At 43.8% G+C, this 17,592-nt stretch overlaps 1 protein-coding gene across 4 annotated transcripts in view; it reads right to left on the reverse strand.

The window, feature by feature from the left end:
* The window catches only part of MAB21L3 (mab-21 like 3), a 29,941-nt gene extending 18,078 nt beyond the window's left edge, over positions 1-11,863 (reverse strand). For 2 of the 4 annotated variants that reach the window (XM_068963568.1, XM_068963565.1), the window contains exons 1-3: positions 11,839-11,863; positions 10,992-11,232; positions 1,341-1,481 (exon numbers count right to left, since the gene is read on the reverse strand). In XM_068963568.1, coding sequence (XP_068819669.1) covers positions 1,341-1,481; positions 10,992-11,027 — 177 coding nt within the window. In that variant the 5' untranslated portion in view covers positions 11,028-11,232; positions 11,839-11,863. Of the gene's footprint in view, positions 1-1,340; positions 1,482-10,991; positions 11,624-11,838 lie in introns of those variants that run through there. The other 2 variants (XM_068963566.1, XM_068963567.1) reach the window with 2 other exon arrangements.
* Positions 11,864-17,592: the final 5,729 nt, after the last annotated feature.

The following is a 17,592-nucleotide window of genomic DNA, read 5'->3' on the forward strand; positions in this document are numbered from 1 at the left end:
AGCTCACGGTCTGATGTGAGAGCTGGGGCATGTGTACATATAAGTTTACTACTTATATTAAGGCTTCCCCTGTGGCTCAGCTGGTAAAGAATCCACCTGCAATGTGGGACCTGGGTTTGATCCCTGGGTTGGGAAGTTCCCTGGAGAAGGGAATGGCTACCCAGTCCAGTATTTTGGCCTGGAGAATTCTATACAGTCCATGGGGTCACAAAGAGTCAGACGTGACTGAATGACTTTCACTTTCACTTATATTAAAGTATAATATAATTCTTTAATTCTTATGTGTCATAAGAAAAATCAAAATATAGGAGCATGGGGGGCTTCCCTGGTAGCTCAGTGGTGAGAATCCATCTGTCAATGCAGGAGACACAGGTTTGATTCCTGATCCAGGAAGATTCAAATGCTGTGGAACAACTAAGCTCATTGGCCACAGCTATTGAGCTTGTGCTCTAGAGCCCACATGCTGCAACTACAGAAGCCCTCGCTCCCTGGAGCCTGCGCTGCACAACAAGAGAAGCCATTTCAATGATAAGCCCTTGCACTGCACCTAGAGAGCAGCCCCTGCTCGCCACAAGTAGAGAAGAGCCTGAGCAGCAGAAAGACCCAGCATAGCCAGAAATACGTAACATTTTAAAAAACGGTGCAGGGGGAGCGGGAAGCACAGGGATTCAGAATGATTCAGAGCCTTGTTTCTCTCATCTCTAAGGGAGCCAACCATAATGTCTCTTCTACTAGGCTGTGTGCAGGCTTGGGTGCGATCTCTGTGAGCCTAGCTCTGCCCACGCTGCAATGCCTCATGAGTGCTTGTTGTCACACAGGGGGCCTGGGGCTCACAGTTCTGTGGGACTCCTCAGCAGGGACCGGGTTTCCAGGCAGCTCCTGCAATCTCTAAGGGCCACCTCTTCTACTTTCTTTCTTCTCCGACTTGTAGCTCATTGACTATCACTTTCAACTATTTTTCTCATCAATGCCCTGAGTCCCCTCTCTACGCAGTGCCTAGTCTATTGCGTGGGTGCTTAATAAATGACGTGTGCTTCACTGAACATTAATCAGTACGCTAGGACTTGCTTTGGGATCAGATGCCCTGGGTGGAATTCTGGCTTTAGTGTCTAAAAGGCTTGATCAAGTCCCTTGACTTCTCCAAGCTTCCATTTTCATCATCTGTTAAGTAAAACGTGGGACCGCAACTGCAGTAACATCTATGCAATGAGTGTGCAGATGGTAAATACTAGGAAGACTTATTGGTACTCTTGGTGGTGTGAGTGCCTGACACATACTGAGACTACCCACCCATTTCCTGGCTCACTGGGTGGGCACTTAGAGCCAAGTGACCTGCTTACCTTAATGTTCTCATTGTACGTGTCACAGTAAGGAACGGCTTGAAATCGAAAGTCTTGGCAGCTTATTTCTGTGGTCAGGTGATGGACAACTTTCTGCACCTCTTCCACCATCTGGGAAATCCACTGGCGCCTCAAGTCCACCTGCATGCGAAGGGATCAGCAAAGGTGGTTATACCTGGATCAGGCCCCGGGGAAGGGAGGAGACAGAACTTGGTGGTGGGGACCAAAGCAATCAGCTCAGAAAAGCCTGCTTTCCCAAAAACTCCAGGAGAGATGAACTCATATCTGATGATACTCACTGGTGCCTCAGTGTTCTCTTCTGAAATAGAAGAATTTCTCAATATTGATCTAGAACCTGCCACGTGGTAGATGCCTGTCTAGGTCCTTGGCATGACAGTAAACAAAACAACAGCAAACAAGATAGAGATGCTTGCCCTCTAGTCGAAAACACAAGATACATGTATAGATGTCTCCTGTATATATGTCTAAAATACATATATACATGTATATATGTCTCTCTATATATATATCAGTTCAGTTCAGTCGCTATAGACACACACAAATACACACATGTATAATGTAAGATCAGATATGATAAGTCCCAAGAAGAACAATAAAATAGGGGAAAGGACTAGAGAATAAAGGGACTACCATTTTAGGACCCCCTGGAGAAGGAAATGGCAACTTACTCCAGTATTCTTGCCTGGGAAATCCCATGGACAGAGGAGCCTGATGGGCTATAGTCCCATAAGGTCACAAAAGACTCAGACAGGACTCAGTGACTGAACAACAACAACTTTTTTTTTTAACTTTTTGGCCATGCTGTCTGGCATGTTGGATCTTATTCCTTGATCAGAGGTCAAATCCATGCCCCCTGCAATGGAAGTGTACAGTCTTAACTACTGAACCACAAGGGAAGTCCTGGGGCTGCTATTTTAGACTGGGTGGGCAGAGAAGGCTTCTGGAAGGAGGTGACATTGGAGTGAGCCCTGATGACAGCTTGGAAAAGCAAATTCCAGGACCCCTAAAGCAGGAGTAAGCTTAGCAAGGCTCAAGGGCCAGCAAGGAAGCTGCTGTCATTACAGGAGGGTAAAGAAGGAGGGTAGAGAAGATGAACTTGGAAGGGATGGTAGGGGACAGGCTATCCCACAGGGTTTTGTGAACTTGGTGAGACTTGAAAATGGGATAATCATGCCTGCTCTCCAGGTTGGTGAATATGAGACAGTCTAACGTATGCGAACATGGCGCAGCTTGCTTCCTGTATGTCATCGATAAATGATGGTTCCCTTCTCCCCTGTGTTCACTCCCTCCTTTGGCTCCCAGACTCATCAGAAAAGGTGTGCAATGATGTTTCTTCTGACTCTGCACAGAAAGTCTGGAAGAACTGGAAGGGGCTCCTTGTTACTTCACGTGGGAGGCACCTACAGGCTGGCGTGTGATAAGCACCTCCCTCACAGATGCTGGGGAGCACGGTTCTTGTCTGACCTTAACTATGAAGATCAGGTCTGCATGCACATGTGCTCAGTTATGTCTGACTCTTTGCAATCCCATGGACTGTAGCCTGCCAGGCTCCTCCAGCCATGGAATTTCCTAGGCAAGAATACTGGACAGGGTTGCCATTTCCTCCTCCAGGAGATCTTCCCGACTCAGGATCGAACTGGCATCTCTTGCATCTCCTGCATTGGCAGCGTGTTTCTTTACCACTGCGCCACCTAAGAAGCCCGGATCAGGCCTATACTAGCTTCTGATTTCATCTTATTGCCACAAGCAAGAAGTTGTGTCCTACTCTTTTGCAGCCCCATGGTCTGCCAGCTCTGCACATTCCACAACTCTCTGTATGTTCATCTCACGACATTCATCCATAGGAGAAGGGACCAAGGGTAGCTTTCTTGAGCATCTGTAAACTACCAAGATTCTGCATTTTCCAGAGTGTGTAAGTGAAAGAGAGAAGGCAGAGAGGGGAAGGTCATTTGCCATGCCAAAAATGAAGGCAAATGTTTGTAGAAGCATAATCAAGGGTCCTTTCCAGTGTAGGTTCCCTCACATGTTGGGATTCAATTCTATTAGACCAGTTTTTGCTGAACATCCACTTTATGCCAAGTTTTGTGCATATAGTGTTGTCAAGAGGTTGACAGCAGACCAATAAGAAGGAAATGGCAACCTACTCCAGTACTCTTGCCTGGAAAGTTCCATGGATGGAGGAGCCTGATAGGCTACAGTCCATGGGGTTGCAAAGAGTCGGATACGATTGAGTGACTTCACTTTCACTTTCAGTGCTAAATACAGGCTTCCCAGGTGGTACAGTGGTAAAAAATCCACCTGCCAATGCAAGAGGTCCAAGAGACATTGGTTCAATCCCTAGGTCGGGAAGATCCCAGGAGTAGGAAATGGCAACCCACTCCCGGATTCTTGCCTGGAAATTCCAGGGATAGAGGAACCTGGCAGACTATAGTCCACGGGGTTTCAAAAGAGTTGGACGCAACAGAGTGACTGAGCACACGCACGCACAGTGCTAACTATAGGTTTGCACAGGATGGTGTAGGTGCAAAGGAAATGGAAGCTGCCTCTAGTTTGGAGGCCTTCCTGGAAGCCTGGTGTGTCAGAGTTGTAACTTAAAAGGCTGGCAGCAGTTATCTGGAAGGAGAAGGGCATGAAGATTGTTCTAGAAAGAGAAAACTTAACCTGAAGAGCACAAGCAGAGAGACACAACTGTTTCCACTTTGTTGGAGCAGATGTTACCCTGGAGGAGGATGGTGAGGTGGGAGAACCAACAGTGAGAGGTCTTCAAAGAAAAGGAAAAAGAATGTTAAAAACAAGGTCAAAAGTTAGTGGCTGAATGAGATAAGGTCCCCAGATGGCCACAGTTTGGTAACTAGAACCAGAGAGACGTGTTTGGGGAAAACAGTGGGCATTAAGTCAGGCAGCAGTGGGTTTAAAGAGAATGGGAGATGAGCGAGTAAACTTAGAAGCAAGAGACTTCTCTGGGAAGCTTGGCTGGAGAAGGAAAAAACAAGACCAAGGACAGCAACACTTTTATTTCAAAAGGACACACAGATTCAATGCTGAGAGGAAAAAAGCCAGTGGAAAAGGAGGAAGGCAGAGAGCAAAACCCCCCAAGCAAGTGTTTCCCAGCCAGGAGGAGTCATGGAAATCCAGAAACCTGGTGAGGAGCTAGCCTTGGTGTTTCAGAAGGGACAGAAGATGGGTGCAGATGTGGATAAAGGCACAGAGTTCCTGCCTGATGCCCGTCTTCTTTCTAGAGCAAGGCAGTGTGCTGACAGTGAGGTGAGACGAGGAGGGCGGGGGACTTCAGGGTAACAGACGTTGGCAGAAGCCTCTCTAACAGATGAGGGGCTGTTTAGGTCTCCAGAGGCTGGTGTAAAGATTCCAGGCTTCCCGGGTGGTGCCAGTGCTAAAGACTCTGCCTGCCAATGCAGACGATGCAAGCAATGTGGGTTTGTTCTCTGGGTTGGGAAGATCCTCTGGAAAAGGAAATGGCAACCCACTCCAGTATTCTTGAAAATTCCATGACAGAGGAGCCTGGTGGGCTACAGTCCTTGGGGTCACAAAGAGTTGGACATGCCTGAGCATGCATATATGGCAGATAGGCAAAGTTTCCAGGCAGTATCAACACTCCGCTGTGTGTCCATGAGGCTGTGGATTAACAGTGGGCTGAGTTGTAAGAGGTTGTTCAATACCCCTCAACTCTCCAGGGCTAACAGCAGAGAGGTTAAGATTAGAGTTTGCTAGGCTTCCCTGGTGGCTCAGTGGTAAAGAATTTGCCTGCCAATGCAGGAGACTCTAGTTCAATCAATCCCTGATCCAGGAAGATCCTACATGCCACTGAGCAAATAAGTCCATGCACCACAGCTATTGAGCCTACAGTCTAGAGCCTGGAAACCACAACTGTTGACCCCACGTGCGTCAAATACTGAAGTCCATGCACCCAGAGCCTGTGCTCCACAACAAGAGATGCCACTGCAATGGGAAGCCCACACACCACAGTGAAGAGTAACCCCCTGCAACTAGATAAAAGCCTGCACAGCAGCAAAGGCCCGGCACAGTCAAAATAAACAAATCAATAAAAAGAAAGATTAGAGCTTGCTGGCACCATCTGGAGAAGAGAGAGGAAGCAGGTCAGTGGTGGGCCATGTTTTCAAGGCTGGGCAGAGAAAGAATGAAGTCAGTTTGGGAGATTAAGGGATATTGGACAAGTTCACCGGCCAGATGTCTGATCAGGAATAGCGGAAGAAAGTAATACAAGGGCTAACTAGATAGAAAATTGCAGTCAGAATGGTTGGGAAATAGTCATTTCAAATAGTTGAGGTCTCCAAATACGTGAAGGACTAAGGCTACCTTCCCAGATCTTCCAACTCCACTGATGTGAATTCACAGAACTTGCATGTTAGTAACATAATGGTGATTCAGTAGGAAGGCTTCCGCAGGTGGCTCAGAGGGGAAAGAACGTGCCTGCAGTGCAGGAGACACAGGAGACGTGGGTTCGACCTGTGGGTCAGGAAGATCCCCGAGAGGAGGAAATAGTAGTCTACTCCAGTATATATCTGCATACATATTTTGTATCTCATGTTAATAAACTAATGGAAGATTTATGACCATATTCACACTATTATATAATTTTTAATTGATAAAAACTAGAGAGAAAGCGTGTGTGTGTGTGTGTGCGCACGCACACACCTCTTGGAAACAGTTCTCCATTGGGAATCTCTTCTACAAATTATGCCACCATTTGGTGGTAGAATTTTCTCACTGGCAAGGACAAGTTCAGACACTCCTTAGAAGACACCTATAATTTCTCACTCATTATTCCTCTACACCAGCAGTCCCCAGCCTTTTTGACATGAGGGACCCGTTTTGTGGAATACAATTTTTTCCACACACTTGGGGTGGAGAAGGGATGGTTTCAGGATAATTCAAGCACACTGTATTTATTGTGCACTTTATTTCCATTATTATTACATCAGCTCCACCTCAGCTCATTAGACATTCAGTCCCACAGGTGGCGGACCCCTGGTCTAAACCACAACCCAGAAACCCCAGTTGTTTCCCTTCGCTCGTCCTGACCATGGCTTAGCGAGGTATAACAAGAAGATTCTAATTCAGGGTGCAGAAAAGCAGGGAATGGGGCTGGAAGCAGCTTTACAGGGAGTAATCTTGGTGAAAGAAGGAGGCTCCACCACAAGTAGAGACCAGTCGCTAGCCCAACCTCAGAATCCTTTGGATGGCTCTCAGACTTCAGGAAGCAAGCTAAGACATCAATTGCAACCTAGAAGCAGCCTTGTCATTACATTTATTTCATGGCAAAGCTTTGAAGCAAACTGAAGATGGATCAACGCTCATTCAGTTCAAGCTTTTTTTTCCCCTTTGTGCACCACACAGCTTTCGGGATTTCCCTAACCAGGGATTGACCTCCCAGCAGTGAAAGCACCAAGTCCAAACTACTGAACTGCCAGAAAATTCCCCCATTCAGTCGCAATTTGACTTTGCGTGCCTGTTTAAGTTTCATTCACTTTCTCTGCTGATTAGTTCAATGCACTAAGGTGTGTTTCTCTTTCTAAAGAGAAACATTTTGTTTCTAAAGAGAGCATTGGTGGATGCCACAGAGCAAAAACAAAAATGAATTATAATAGTTTAACCAGGCCCAAGATGCTAGGTGTATATGGTTGAACTAGATTATCTTGTTCAACCCCTGCATTGTACTGACTGGAAAAGTTATGCCACGCTCATTAGCGTGCAGATTCAATCACCCTAAGCAGAGTTTCCACAGAAGCAGTCATCAGAGGCTGTTGGCCCTTTCAAGGTTTGGCCATCCATTTTCTGTGGGTCTCCTGCCCTCCAGGGAATGTCTACACGCCCACATGAGTGTCCACCTCCGCAGGCGCAGCATCAGGCGTGCTGTTGGCCCACGTCATTTGCTACTATTAACAGCTCGTCTGTGAACAGTTTACTGTTTCAAGTATAAATTATTGCCAATTCAAGTTTATTCCTTAAAGTAACATCAATCTGACTCACTTGTATTCCCGCATACTTTCCCGAAAGAGGTAGGGGGTGTAAGAAAGAGCGTGACAGGAATGCCACACAGGGCTGGCCACACCCATGAGCAAGTGGCCAGTGCAAATGTCATCCACAAGGAGCGCCGTTGGGAAAAAAGGCTGAGAACTTCTTTCTAAACAACAGGAAGTCAGACTAAATTCTGGAATTGCCTTAACTCCAATAATCAGTTTTAAAAAGCAGTGGTGTGGGACTCCCCTGGGGTCCAGTGATTAAGAATCTGCTTTCTGATGCAGTGCATGTGGGTTCAATCCCTGGTCAGGAAACTAAGATTCCATAAGTTTCAGGGCAATGAAACTCATGTGCCACAACTGGAGAAGCCTGTGCGCCATAACGAACTCTCAGAATAACAACAACAAAAAAAAAGTGGTGGTCCTGGGACAGACACTGTTTCTATCTTTCAGCGGTTAATAATTTAAAGGACTGGAAACTTAAATTCAGTGATCCATACAGATAAGACATCACATTCCCTATCTTTTTAGACTAATTCTTCCATGACCCGAATGCTTGGACCCCACAGGATATCTGCAATTCATACATAGCAGAAGCTATAGTAACAGCAGCCCTGCAGAGGCGAGGCTGGTGAGGCGCTGCAGTGTAAAAGATACTTTATAAGGCTTTTTGAGGCTTCCCTGGTGGCTCAGATGTGAAGAATCCGCCTGCAATGCAAGAGACCCAGGTTCGATCCCTGGGTCAGGAAGATCCCCTGGAGGAGGAATTGGCAACCTACTCCAGTATTCTTGCCTGGGAAGTCCCATAGACAAAGGAGTCTGGTGGGCCTCAGTCCATGGAGTCACAGAGTTGGACACAACTGAGTGACTAACACACATACGGATCCTTAGAGCCTCTGGATAATCCTTTAAGGTGGGTGTTCTGGTAATCCTCATTTTACAGAGGTGAAAACAAGTTCAGAAAGTGTAAGTAATTTACCCAAGGTCTGGGAGTTGGCAAGCCACAGGCATCCACACCCAGGCAGTGTCCTTGTTCACAACCACTGCACCACTCTGCGTGCCCAAGGACAAGGTTACTGGGAATGAAACCCATGCTAACTGCTTGAATGGGGTTCCCTGCATTGGAAGTCCTCTCCGCTTGTTAAAACTCGACTAATTTAGTATGAGCTGCTAAGGCTTTGTCTTCGCTCTGTGGAAGACCTCTCCCATCAGAGCTCACAGTGCTCTCTTCCCCTCCAGCACCCTGTTCAAATCTCTGTGTAGCACGTGTGATGTTAAACATTTGCCTGTCTGCATGGGAACTTCCTCCTTTTAGCTTTGGGCTTATGTGCAAAATCTGCAGGCGAGACAGGGCCACCCTTAAAGACACCCAAACACAAAACGTCTCTTGCACTGAGCAGGCCACATCCAGATCTGTGTTTTGGGCGCTGTGTTTTGTGCTGTGTGTGTTTATGGTGATATAGAGGGTTTAGCAGAGGAAACGCAGTTTGGTGCATAACAGAGTAGGTTGAAACCTCAGCACCTTCATTAACTCTGTGACTTTGGACATATTTAATTCACATGAGCCTCTGCTCCTTTCTATAAAAATGGTCATATGCATGGATCGTATGGTTGTTGATTACATGACACACTGTAGGGCCTCAACCTGCCAGCACCTTTAACACTCATCTCACATTATCTTCAATGAGGCCTGAAGATACTTCTAACCACATACATGCAATGATCCTATGTGAATGTCAAGAGGGAATAAAGATATCCAAGGCACTGTTCTTCCTTCTGGAAACTTCTACAGAATACAATGATCTAGTTAAGTCACCAAGATAACAATAGGAAAGGTGTCAGGAGCTAAGATACAATTGATGGCCAAATAAATATTATCAGTGATGATTATGATGGGAAGTCATAGAAAGGCACAGATGTTTTGTGTTGGGGCGTCAGGCTAATCTTTCATGAGAAGGGGGACTCAGAGCTGAGTTTGAAGGATGAGTATGAGCCAGAAAAATGAAGAAGAGGGGGATGTTTCCCTGAGTGGTGGAGGGAGAGCTTCATCCTGAGACCTTTTCGGGGCACAGTTCTTCTAGGACAGGACTGTCAGACCCAACCACCCATAGGGGCAGAATAATGGACACACGCAGGAGAGGGAGGGCTGGGGAGGGGGACTGTCAGACTCAGCAGCGCCACAGCCTCCAGCGGGACAGATGCTCAACTCCAGCCCATGGCTGCCAGGCAGGAAATTAGGACCTAGTTTCAACACCTGCATTGCACTGACTGGAAAAGTGATGCCGCAGATAGTCTGATTTTTTTATTATTATTATTATTCCATAGAGGAAGGAAATCTGAATTTCTATGCAAAATTTCACTATTTGGAAATGCTTGTAACAAAACTGAAAAATCTGAAAAATTCTCTGTGGGCCAAAGAAAACACGTGCACAGGCTGGAGTCAACATAGAGAGCTTTTGTTTAGAAATTCTGTGATTGAAGATGCAGGGAAGCAGAGAGCAGAAAGATAAAGTATTATTTGAATGCCAGGCTAAAATATTTGAACTTTTTTCTTTCAGAAAACGCAGGACCATGGAGAAATGCCAGGTTATACAGTTTCTCCAAAGGGAGAAATCACTTTGTTTGCTATAACTTTTATTATCATACGTTTTTTCCCTATTTATCTCTCTTAATGGATTTGGCTAAGAAATCAACTTGATTTTATCACTATAATAATGAATTCTACTTTGTTAACTTATAAAGGCATGAAAACACTAAACTAATCTCTAACTCTTAATGTTTCAGTTTAAAGGGTGGTGCTGTCTTAGCAGCTTCATCTGTAAACAGAAAAGCTTAAATTAGATAATATTTATGGTTCCTTCAAGTTCTAATATCCTAAGAGCCTACGAGTCTACAGAGAATAAATTAATTGGTTCTTAATCCATGTGTACTAAAAATACAGTGAATTAGTTCAGTCAGTCAGTTGTGTTTGACTTTGCAACCCCATGGACTGTAGCACTCCAGGCTTTCCTCTCCGTCACCTTTATATTTTAATTTAGCAGTTTTACAGTTTTCAAAAAGCTGTCTTATTCACTCTTTTTCAAAGACCCCCACTAAGATCCTCCCATTTTACAGGGAAAAAAAACTGAGGCTTAGACAGGTTAAGTGCTTTGCTCATGTCCACCCAGACATCAGGCTTCCGAGGTGGCGCTAGAGGTAAAGAACCTGCCTGCCAATACAGGAGACTAAGAGACAAGGGTTCCATCCCTGGATTGGGAAGATCCCCTGGAGGAGGGCACGGCAACCCACTCCAGTATTCTTGCCTGGAGAATCCCATGGACAGAGGAGCCTGGAGTCGCAGAGACCCCACTAAAGTGATTTAGCATACCTGTATGCACCCAGGCATAAGTGGTGAGCCGAGCTCCAGCCAAGTTGTGACTCTTTGTTCCACATTATATACCCAAGGTACCTCTTGCACTGAAATCTCAAAGACAGGACTGAAATATGGTAAATTCCTGAACACTCTCATGGGTGATGGTCTTGGGGCATTTTCTATGTCTTTGGAATCAGCCTGAAATCCTTTCTGCATCAAGGTTGGTGGGGTAGGAGGAGTGGGAAAGAGCTTGTGGAAGAGACTGGTATTTGTCCTTACCTTACTCAGCAGGCAATCTTCTAAGTCTCCTTCCATCCGGGATTTCACGGTTCCTGGTCAATTCTGAGCAGAACAGCAGCGTCTCTGTCTGCCAGTGGAGACAGTGCTTGTTGTGTGGCTTTCCCAGTGATGTTAATCTCTGGAGGCTGAATGTCTCTGGGAATGTGTGTGGACCGGAGACTTACCTTCTCAATTCTTCATTCAAGTTCTTATTTCCAAATTGTGAGCATCCGTCTTTTATCTTTGGGAAATAAAAATCAGAAAAGAATTGAAGAAGGAGAGTTGATGAAATTGAACTTGAGTCCAATCTAATTTTACTCTATTCAGCTCTACTGACATATGCTTTGACCGAAGGGCAATTTTCCAAGTTGTATTTTCCACTCAAATACTCAAAGGTTCCATTCAAGATAGAAATGCCTGTAGGTGGCTTCTTCCCACCTGTTTATGCTCTTATCCTGTCACTAGATGCCTCTTTGAGCTCGGTATCTTATATCTCCTTGTTCTAATCCTGTTGACAGTAAATAGTTTCCTTGCTCTCCCATCCAGAAAATCTTGCAAATGAATCTACCTCCCTTACAATAAACAAATAGGAAACTGCCAAACAACCAGCGGCACCATCAGTATATCTACAAACAAGTGATCAGGACACAACAATGTGCATGTGGAAACACACGCACACAGGTATGGACACACACAGGCGCGAGCACAGAGATACACACACACAAGCACACCCAGGAACGGCAGGACAAGAATCCTTTTGCTCACCTACTGGCCTTCCCCCCAGAAAGCTAGCAGTAAAAATAAAGTCAGTGTAAACAGGCCCCTCAGGAGTTGAGGAAACACTCACATCTGGTTTTGCCAGCAAAACTGTGTTGGAAAACAGCTCAGGCAGCAAATTCCCAATCTGGCTGGCTGAGGCTAGTTTTATTACAGAAAAAAAAAATCGAAATGGCTTGATCTCTGAACTTGGTAAACATCAGACTCAGCTATTGGATAGTCTAAAGAAATTGCAGTGCTTCTGGGAGCTCAGCTCTATTCGGAGCAATGTTCCAAAGGCGAGTGTCTTTCCAAACCCACCTCTGAGAGCTCCCTCTCAGTGCTCAGCAGCCGTGCTGGGTGCCTGGGCCACTCTGTGTTCCGTAACCACAGCATTTGCATATATTTCCTGAACTTGGCATCATCTGAAAGCCACATCAGAGCTCAGGCTGCTCGGCAGGTGCTCCACCCACCTCGGTAATCCCAGTGTTCTGTCCAGCTTCTACAGCTCACCTCTGGGAATCTGTGTGTGCGTGAGTGCATGCTAAGTCAATTCAGTCGGGCCCAACTTTTTGCGACCCCATGGACAGTAGCCTACCAGATTCCTCTGTCCATGGGATTCTCCAGGCATGAATGCTGGAGTGGGTTGCCATGCCCTCCTCCAGGGGATCTTCCCAACCCAAGGATGGAACGGTTGTCTCTTAGTCTCCTTTATTGGCAGGCAGGTTCTTTACCACTAGGGCCACTTGGGAAGCCCTGGGAGGGAACCTGTACGCTGATATATTAATATTAATACATCTGGTAAAGACAGCACTCCTCAATACTGCCTCAATTTTTCATTTTCTTCTATTTGTAATTTTAAATCTCCTGCTTTTGACAGCAAATGTTCCCAAATATTTCTGAATCTTCTTCCTTTGCCTTCTCTTACCACTGGCTAGTTGTTCCAAACTATCGGTTTTTCACAGGAGGAACAAGAGCCTCTCCTTCTGAGCTGCTTGCAATTCTGAGCTCTCTTTCCAATTCATTTCCAACTTCACCAACATTGTCCTGCTTTTCCCAGGTGTTTTTGCTCTTTCCCTTTCTGCTGCTTCGCTGTAGTCATTAACATGGGAGTCCCTTTCCTCTGGTGGGGCCTTTCCTGCTAGTCTAAGGTTACTCCAGATGCCTGTCATCAGATGCACAAACTTTCATTCTTTTTTGCTTGAGGTGGTCCTACATACTGCGATTGCTCGTCCTACAGCTGATCAAGAGGCTGAAAGTAGCATTCTTCTCTCATGCTAGGGTCCAGTGACACTGGCCTGAAGTAGCAGTGAAAGCAATGAACAGGGCCAAGTGAGAAACTTGGAAGGAGAAGGAGCACGTACAGGATGGCTTATTAGACTCTAACTTTACCTGGATGCTGTACCCAGGAAATAGAGTGTTATATAAACACAGCCAGTTCCCTGCTTTGTGATATGGTTCCTTACGGGCAAAGGTTCTGAAATACAGGGCAGATCCGCAAACACAGATGCTGAGAGGTTGGCAAAGACAAGCTTTTTTTGTTGATAGAGATCTCTGGCTAATTGGACATGAGATCAGCAAATATTTATTGAACAACAGACTGCCTGAGGCATTGTGCTGTGTCACTGAGAGGGATTCACTGCGGACTCGTATTCTCCTCCTTCTTCAGGAAACAAATATCCTCATTTCTCATGACTCACATCAAGTGCAAGAATGAACATGTAGACCAGTGTTGGCTCAATTTGGGGTGTGAGGACCAAGAATTCATCCTTTACAGGCAGTTTAACAAGGTATTCAAACCCTAAACCATCAATATGAGAAGCCCTGGGAGGATCATGTCACCTGGTTCACCAACAAAGCTGTTTGCTTATAGATTTAGCCTTAGTAGCCAGGATTTTCATACCCAAAAGTGAAAGCGTTGGCTTGATCCAAATCAATCTTAAATATACAAATTTGTTAAAGTTCACAAAGGTTACAAATTCTGACTTATTCTTTCAAACAATTCTTTTAATCCTGGGGTGACTCAAACATGACGGTTCAGAGGACCAAATAGAGATAACTGTTTAAGCTGTTAGGAAGCTCCCAACAATGAACAGCAAGGCAGGGACTCTGTTCTGTGTCACCTGGGTAGCCTGGTACCTAACACATAACTGACCCTTAATACCTAGTGGTGAATATTTTGTTGCATTAAATGCTAAAGTGACCATTCTAATAGATAAAATAACTTTGAGATGCATAAAACAGCAATGATGATCTGTTACAAAATAGTATATATTCAGTGATATACTATATATATACTATATACCTGTTACAAAATAGTATATACTCAGTGATCCCAGACTGGGCTAGAGGAAAGACAAGGAAAATGTCTAGGCCTGTGTCCATCTGTCTGTGTGTCCGTTCATTTATATTTCTGTGCCCTGGGGTGTCATTCTGAATCTTTCTCATTCAAAAGGCCCAGTGTTGAAAGGCAATCCAGAAACTTATTTTGAACAGAGGTCGATATAATAAAACTCTCACTATGACTTGGATGATATTTTATTTTCAAGTTAAATAGTAAGGTATTTCCATCTTTATATCTCTCTACCTGGTAAACAGAGTTGTATTTTCATCTGAAACTTTTCCTTAAGTCAGGGAAAGTAGTAGTACTTAAGTACTACTCCCTTGCCTCTGCTCAAAGTCATAGAAGCTGGCATATTTTTCAGTTGACATCACCAGAAAAATGCTGAGAGTGAAGAAAACCTTTAAGGAAGAAGATGTTTGGTTTCATTAATTTGCTATCCCATGAGACTAACTGGTTCTCCTCAGTTTCCGTGAGACCTAAGTGAGGAAGTGGCAGGAAATAGATGACGGGAGAAATTAATTATTCATAGTTCTTGGGTGCACAGGGAACTGCTTTTCCTCCCACCCTCTTTGCTCATGACATGTGACAGATTTGTCTGTTTTTAGTTAAAGGAAACCCAAACAGAAGATAAAGACATAGAGATCAATAGAACAAAATAGAAAGTCCAGAAGCTGCCTCACACAAACATAGTCATTTGATCTTTGATAAAAGTGTAAACACAGTTCAGTGGAGGGAAGATATTTCTTTCCACTAACGTGTGTTGGACAAGTTGGTCATCGATAGGAAAAGAAATAAACCTTGATATAAAGTTCATACCTTACATAAAGATTAACTCAAAATGGATCATAGGTCTAAATGAAAAGCATAAGCTAATCCTTGTGATCTGGGGTTAGGCCAAGAGTTCTTAGGAATGACACCAAATAGCTTATCTATGTAAAAAAATTGATAAATTAGACTTCATAAATTTAAAAGCTTTTGTTCTTCCAAAGATATTGTCATGAGAATGAAGAGACAAGATATGGACTAGGAGGATATATTTGAAAACTACATACCAACAAAGGACTTGTACCCAGAATATGTAAAGCACACTCAAATTCAATGATAAGAGAACAAGACAACTTTTTTAAAAAAAGTAAAGGACCTGAATAGACATTTCACAAAGAGAGTATAAGGATGGCAAATAAAAATGCGAAAAGACAGTATCACAAAACATTAGAGAAATGCAAATTAAAAACACGAATAGATACAATTATTTACATACTTATTTGAACAACTAAAATGAAAAAGTGCTGTCCATACCTAGTGCTGACAAGTATTTGAAGCAACTGAAACTCTCATACATTTCTGATGGGAATGGAAAATGGTTTGGTAATTGCTTATGAAGTTACAAATACATATTTGACCCCCAGCTATTCCACTCCTAGGTATATAGCCTAAGGAAATAAAAACTTGGTTTACACAAGAAAATATACATGAATGTTCACAGCACTGTTGCTTGTGATAGTCAAAATTTGGACCCCACCCCAAAGCTTTTCAAGGGGTAAGAATTGATCAACTGTGGTACATCCATACCATAGAATAATATACAACAAGAAAAAGGAACAAACTATTGATACCCACAACTCGGATCAATCTTAAATACACTGTGCTGAGTGAGAAAATCCAATTTCAAAAAGTTACATATTGTATAATCCCATTAATTTAGCTTCTTGCAATGCAGGAGACCTGGGTTCAATCCCTAGGAAGATTCCTTGGAAGATCCCCTGGAGAAGGGAATGGCTACCCTCTCCAGTGTTGTTGCCTGGAGAATCCCCATGGACAGAGGAGCCTGGCAGGCTACAGTCCATGGGGTTGCAAAGAACCAAACACGACTGAGCTATGAACACTTTCACTTTTCATTAATTTGGAAAAAATTCTTCTAAAAAATTCTTGAAAAAAGATCAGGTTATACTGGTAGAAAACAAATTAGTGTTTGTCAGGGGGTTGAGGTGAGGTGAGGGCATGACTATTAACGGATAGAATGAGGGAGCTTTTAGGGATGGTCTGTTTTGTGTTATGATTTTGGTGGAGTTTTCATGAATCTGTATATACGTTGAAATCCTAGAACTTTTCAGTAGAAAAAAAGTTACTATAGATTATTTTTAAAGTAAAGAAACCCAAGGATATTGATTATAATGAAAACATAATCAAGTTACTAGGTCCTCATAGATAATATTTTCTGTTATTTTATTGGAAAATATAAGTATTATGAAATCAAATAGTGTCCTTAAAAAAATCTTTTTTGGGGAATTTTAGGTTCACAGAAAAACTGAGGGGAAGGTAAAGATTTCCCATATATTCCCTCCCCTGACATATACGTAGCCTTGCCCATTATCAACCTCTGCCACCAGAGTAGGACATTGGTCACAGCTGATGAACATACGCTGTCATGTCATTGTCATCCAAGTCCTAGTTTACAATATGGTTGACATTGTTGTACATTTATGGGTTTGAACGAATGTATACATCATTGCAATATTGTACAAAGTATTTTCACCATCTTAAAAATAGTCTGTGTTCTGTCTCTTCATCCCTCCTCCATCACCCTTCTTCTAACTCCTGGCAACTACTCTTCTTTTTTGCTGTCTCCATAGTTTTGCCCTTTCCAGAATGTCATATCAGTTCAGTTCAGTCATTCAGTCTTGTCTGGCTCTTTGCAACCCCATGGACTGCAGCACGCCAGGCCTCCCTGTTCATCACCAACTCTGGGAGCTTACTCAAACTCATGTCCATTGAGTCAGTGAAGCCATCCAACCATCTCATTCTCTGTTGTCCCTTGCTCCTCCTGCCTTCAGTCTGGCCCAGCATCAGGGTTTTTTCTAGCGAGTCAGTTCTCCACATCAGGTAGCCAAAATATTGGAGCTTCAGCATCAGCATCAGTCCTTCCAATGAATATTCAGGACTAATTTCCTTTAGGATAGACTGGTTGGATCTCCTTGTAGTACAAGAGACTCTCAAGAGTCTTCTCCAACACCACAGTTCAAAAGCATCAATTCTTCAGTGCTCAGTTTTCTTTATAGTCCAACTCTTACATCCACACATGACTACTGGAAAAACCCTATCTTTGACCAGATGGACCTTTGTTGGCAAAGTAGTGTCTGCTTTTTAATATGCTGTCTAGGTTGATCATAGCTTTTCTTCCAAGAAGCAAGTGTCTTTTAATTTCATGGCTGCAGTTACCATCTGCAGTGATTTTGGAGCCCCCTCCAAAATAAAGTCTCTCACTGTTTTCATTGTTTCCCCATCTATTTGCCATGAAGTGATGGGACTGGATACCATGATTTTGGTTTTCTGAATGTTGAGTTTTAAGCCAACTTTTTCACTCTCCTCTTTCACTTTCATCAAGAGGCTCTTTAGTTCTTTTTCACTTTCTGCCATAAAGGTGGTGTCATCTGCATATCTGAGGTTATTGATATTTCTCCCGGCAATCTTGATTCCAGCTTGTGCTTCTTCAATCCCAGC

The sequence above is a fragment of the Capricornis sumatraensis genome, chromosome 2 (assembly GCF_032405125.1).
Source record: "Capricornis sumatraensis isolate serow.1 chromosome 2, serow.2, whole genome shotgun sequence".
Lineage (NCBI taxonomy): Eukaryota > Metazoa > Chordata > Mammalia > Artiodactyla > Bovidae > Capricornis > Capricornis sumatraensis.